General features: G+C 42.4%; 1 protein-coding gene across 1 annotated transcript; it reads left to right on the top strand.

Annotated features, from left to right (window-relative positions):
- The first annotated feature begins 2,626 nt into the window (after nt 1–2,626).
- rgs5b (regulator of G protein signaling 5b) lies at nt 2,627–4,688 on the top strand. Its single transcript, XM_080777531.1, has 4 exons — nt 2,627–2,814; nt 3,009–3,160; nt 3,308–3,471; nt 3,705–4,688. Exons 1-4 carry the CDS (start codon nt 2,771–2,773, stop codon nt 3,879–3,881), a joined length of 537 nt encoding a protein of 178 aa, XP_080633657.1. The 5' UTR covers nt 2,627–2,770; the 3' UTR covers nt 3,882–4,688.
- Nucleotides 4,689–5,726: the final 1,038 nt, after the last annotated feature.

The following is a 5,726-nucleotide window of genomic DNA, read 5'->3' as shown; positions in this document are numbered from 1 at the left end:
GTTATCATCATATGTCATTTCATCATACATCAATCTCATTCTGGCCAACACATATTGTGTCCTCACTTATGTCTTCAATGTTTGTGTTTACACACATTTGTCTTCAATGTACTTTTGTCTTCAATGTTTGTGTTTACACAGACCCTCAAAGCTGGACATAGGAGGGGCTAGCGCCCCTTCAAAAGTACCTTGAATTATACTAAAGTATAGTACTTGAGTTAATGTACTTATATTTCCACCACTGGTGACCAGCCGTTGACACCTACAGTCATACCTGACAAAGCCCGTCTTCCAAGAAGCATGCTTCCTTATTTATCCGGTTTCCTCTACAGCGCTGCATGGCTTCCAGCTAACCACTATATCAGATTGGATTTGCCTTTGTGCAGATGGCTCCCTTCCTACTAAAATAAGCCTTTCCTGCTACAATGAAGAATGGCTGTCTGGCTCGGCTCCTGGCAGTTATTTATAGGCACTAATAGCGTATGTTTACTTTCAGTGGAATACTCTTTGTTAAAGAAAGAGTGATCATGGAAGGAATGTGTGATTGACGGATTCAAGCAGCGGTTCCTGGCGGTTCTCTGGATCAGAGAGGCCACTTCTCGAAAGCGTTCATGGCCCATCCATCTAATGTTAGATTGGAGGGGGTGAATTAAGGCTGCACAATTATATTGTTATCGTTATCGAGGTATGAACATGTGCAATGTTAGTATTGCACATAGTCAATATATCGTCCACTTTTAAAGACAGCAACATCCCTCTGTTTTAGCCTGTGCCCTCCGTTACTCCCGTCTTCCGCGTCTCTCTGTCCAAGGACAACCATGTAAGTCTTAAAAGTTATCAAAAACGGCGAAATTAAACATATAAAACAAAAGACCGGTTTAGCTTGTTCCGCAGTAAAACTGTTAACGATAATATCGTATATCGTATTGATATTGCAATATTTGGCACAGAGATGTGACATTTTGTCCATATCGTGCAGCCCTAGCGTGCGTCGTCAGAACATGTTTAATTTAATCATCAATCAATAAATAAATCAATCAATCAATCGTGTTCTGGCTTGTATCAGTGGAACTAACTTAGTATACTTTAAGTTCCTACTTATTGGTATAGGTTTAAATTAAGAAAGGAGACCATAATATATGTTTTTACATAATTTTCTAATGCGTTCTGTTATTAATAAAGTAGTGTTGTTATATCCTGTTAGCCTTAATGTCTGATGGTACCATGGCATGTGCTGTTTCAATATTTGACTAATAAAGTAGGCTATTCAATCAATCAATCAATCAATCAACCATCAATCAATACATATATATACAATATATATATTGATAATGTCAATTAGTATGGGGGTTTGCAAAATAACAGGTCTACAAATCCACACAGAATGTTGCAACACATGATTATGGCTATTTTAGCGATCAACACTGTACTACTGTGATAAAACATAAATCCAGGCTTAAGCTAACTACTGTACTTTAAAGCTTTTAGCCCGGTTTCCTGCGCAAGCGCTGACATTTTTACCATTGAGCTAATTGCTTGCTCAGGGGATGAATAAAATCTTGACCATCAGGTCAAACTTTGTGTCAGATCATCTGTGCCTCAATAGGACAAAATACAACCACCCCGATTCTATAAGTTATATTGTAACCTACTCTACCACAGGGATTCTCAACGTTTTTGGCTGGGGACCCCCGTAAATGCTTTGGCCATGCCCCATAGTGCAGCCCTATAGACTCACACAGGAGTCAGTATTCCAAAAACAGAAAAAGAAAGAACAGGACAGAACAGAACAGAACAGAACAGAACTGAACTGAACTGAACTGAACTGAACTGAACGGCCCGGGTGTACCTTGTTGAGCCTAATGTCTACTGGCACAAAGGACTCTTCAAGTTGCTTTTTTTGTGCTGGGGGATGAATGATGAGTCTGACCCATATTCTAAAAAAAGAATAATGTAACACCTGGAACAGCATACTCTGATGTTTTGCCTCTGAATGAGGATGAAAGACCACTCTATGTGGGTATGCATTAAGGGCCACTATAATTATTGTGATTCATCTTGGTTTCAAAAGAACTGGAGGATACCTCAGGCTTGTAGGGACTGAATGCTCTCTAATCTAAGTGGAGAGTTGGGGATGTTTCTATTGAATTAGTATGAATTAAATAACTGGCACGCACGCACGCGCGCGCGTGCACACACACACACACACACACACACACACACACACACACACACACACACACACACACACACACACACACACACACACACACACACACACACACACACACACACACACACACACACACACACACACACACACACACACACACACACACACACAAAAACGTGTGTCAGCATGTGTCTCGGTCTGTGTTCAATGTGAGAGTGGAAAGATGAGACACATGGGATTTACAGTACTAAAGAATCCCGCTGTGGGAAGTATATCCCACGTGTGGGGAGGGAAACGAGGAAGTAGCATGCCAGATAACAAGTGACTGGGAGTGTCCCCTGCATAACGCCCCCACAGCCTCTCCTTCATTGGCTGAGCAGCGTGACATCACAGGGGGAGCTGACTTATAAAAATGCCAGTCTTCCACAGAGGCAGCAGACCACAGCGAAAGCAGCTCTTTGTCAGTAACAACGGAGGGCTCTCCACAGCTGCATGACACACTAACACGCCTCGCAAACAACACAGCAACACACATTGGAATTATACGGCAGCCTAGAAGTGGGAACTAAGGAAGAAAACTAAACCATCTCATCCATCATGTGCAAAGGACTTGAATTGCTGCCCATCACTTGTTTGGAGAGGTCAGTTCCATCATAGAGAAATGTATTTTTTCCTCTCAGACTAAAGTCATATTTTGTTACTGTGTCATGTGCACATACTGCATGAAGCTAATCGCTATAATGTAGTCAGGGCTCCTCAAATCATTTGACTAAGGAGTAGTATATAATGTATGTACCCATCTTTAATGTATTTTGTTTTGTTATTGTTGTTACAGAGCAAAGGAACTCAAAGCCTTGTTTGGAAGTTTGCTGCACAAGCCAGACCACAGCAACATGGGACACACAAAAAAGACATGCACACAGAGGTTGAACACAGACGAGCCTTCAAAATGGAAGGAGTCGTTCGAAAAGCTTCTGTCTTGCCAAAGTAAGTTCGCCCGCGGCTCAGCGTTCATACAGCAGTTAGTAACTGTGTGAGAAAGGCTTTTAATCATTCCACGTGTGCGTGCAGTGACGTTTCTAATGAAAGCCAGACACTGACCCTCTCTCCTCCTCCCCACTCGCCTCTCTCCAGATGGACTGTTCTTATTCAGAGCCTTCCTGATGTCAGAGTTCAGCGAGGAGAACGTCGCTTTCTACCTGGCTTGTGAAGACTACAGGCTCACCAAGAACTCCAAGCTCGCCGCCAAGGCCAAGAAAATCTACGAGGAATTCATCTGCAGTGATGCACCGAGAGAGGTAAATACCTACACTCCTGTATTCAAAGCATGATGACAGATGCTATAGATATCTCGTAGATACGGTAGTTGCTTGTTGGTACTTTTGTGTATTTGTACATACAGAGGCCATGGCAATGGTTTTGTCTGGAAAGTCCAATTTATGTAGGGTACTTAAAAGTATCTAATCTGCACGCTCACTTTTTTAACATTATTTGATGATACTTAATTGTTCCTTCCATCCTCTTCTCCCAGGTCAACCTGGACCACGAGACCAAAGCGATCACCAAAGACAACCTGGCGAAGCCCACCGTGGCCTGCTTCGACGTGGCCCAGGCTAAAATCTACATGCTGATGGAGAAGGACTGCTACCCTCGCTTCCTCAAATCGCCCACCTACCTGGACCTCTGCCGAAAGGGCAGGACAGGCTAAACGTGCCCCAATCCCCAACAGAACATGTTTTCAAATGTACAAAAATTTGAGGTCGAGAGACATGTGAGATGCACGACAGGGGTCAAATTCAAACTCAGGTCCTCCTGCAGGACTCACAAGGAGCATAATATTCTGTACACTAACTGACTGATCTACCAAGCAGCCCCAGCTAAATGAACCTTTCTGCAGGCAGATCGGTTGTGACTTGACCGCAAGCTGCTGGCTTACTTGACGCACAACGGAGAGACTGAGAGTGTTTTCCGACAAGGGGGTGGGTCGCCGGTCGGGCTTGCTGTGAGACTGTAGCAGAGTGGTCCAGTGACTGGTAACACTACTGGAAGAATTTCAGTACTGTATGTATGTATGTATAAATAACTGGAAGCCTTGGAGCTTTGAAGAGCTCTCTGCTCCTATGACACAGAAGCAGAGGCTAAAAGCTGTAGTGTCCCTGTACAGCGCACACACACAAAGGACTGCATGACGCACATGCCAGTGGAATGGCTCATGATATGAAGCTTTCCGCTTTTGTTTACAAAAAAAGTTAAAGAACCAAGAGTGATGGTGAGAGAACACTGCTTTGCTTTGCACAATGACCAGCCTGAGACAAGCTACTTTTAATTGTATTAATTTGTTTTGGTAATGTGTGATGATGTATTTATTCTTTTGTATTTATTTTCCATAAACATGGATTTTTTTTATTATGTGACTGTTCTGTGCAACAGTTTTGATGGTGACTCAAGTATTTTTTATATTTTTCTATACAAAGTATTGTGCGGGCAAACCGACCAACATGCTGAATAAAGATAAATGGTGTATAGTAACGCAGACTCCTGTTTACTTCTACTTCTCTATTTAACAGCTTCAGTTACAAGTTACGTTGCTGATTTAGATTATTATATACCAAAGCCCTATTTCCTACTTTGGCTATTCAAAAATAACTGATCTACAAGCTCAAAATATGTTGCCATGAGACACATTGTGAGCTTGTAAATCTGCTGCTATAATAATAATAATAATAATACTAAATAATAAAATGAGCGAAAATTTGTAATGAAAAAATAGTGAGAAGTGGGCTGGATCCATTTATGGGTCACAACTCGTCCTCGACAAAAAAAAAAAAAGATATACAGTATATTTCAAAAGTTAATCATTTAATTAATCATTAATTTTATGAATTATAAAACAAACAAACAAACAAAGTGGATAAATTCAATAAATAAAATTAAATATATACATTAAGAAGTAGTAAAAATGGGGGCACGGTGGCACAGTCGGTATAGTGCTGTCGACTCAAAGCTAGAAGGTTCAATTCCCACTGGGGACGCTGTGGGCGCTGTGGGGGGGGGTGTGTAGTATCAAAAACTGTAGTTAATTAAAGTAGCTCAGGGGGTCCATGAGGGTCCGGGGTGAAGAGATTCCAGGGTGGCCTGATAGGCACATACTGTACCACATGGTCTCTGTTGTCTGACAGTGAGTCTGCAGTCCATTTACTGCATGTCACTCCCCCCCCCCCTCTCTTTCTCTCTCTCGGTAGGAATATTCCGGTTAAAATAAAGATGAAAAAAGAAAAAGAAACTGCATGTGCCTTAATGCACGTGTCTGTGTGTGTGTGTGTGTGTGTGTATGTGTGTGTGCGGTGCGCGCGCATGCGCGCGCGCGTGCGTGCATGTGCGTGCGTGCGTCCAGACAAAAGCAGCCCACGCTGCTTAATCATTCTGCCCCCACAGAGTGCGCGTGCAAGTGTGTGTGTGTGTGTGTGTGTGTGTGTGTGACTGCTATAGTCTCCATAGAAACAATAAAGACAGTTTTGTTTACCTGATAGCAGCAGGCAAAACTCACAACCTG

The sequence above is a fragment of the Protomyctophum bolini genome (assembly GCF_963924005.1).
Source record: "Protomyctophum bolini genome assembly, chromosome: 12".
NCBI lineage: Eukaryota > Metazoa > Chordata > Actinopteri > Myctophiformes > Myctophidae > Protomyctophum > Protomyctophum bolini.
The sequence above is the reverse complement of the archived record's forward strand: the minus strand, read 5'-3'. Positions and strand labels throughout refer to the sequence as shown.

Bases quoted from the DNA above. Each gene is read 5' to 3' on its own strand.
- rgs5b (XM_080777531.1), top strand. From the start codon at position 2,771: ATGTGCAAAGGACTTGAATTGCTGCCCATCACTTGTTTGGAGAG. The intron at 2,815-3,008 runs GTCAGTTCCATC...TTGTTGTTACAG, and splicing joins CCCATCACTTGTTTGGAGAG to AGCAAAGGAACTCAAAGCCT. The intron at 3,472-3,704 runs GTAAATACCTAC...CTCTTCTCCCAG, and splicing joins GCAGTGATGCACCGAGAGAG to GTCAACCTGGACCACGAGAC.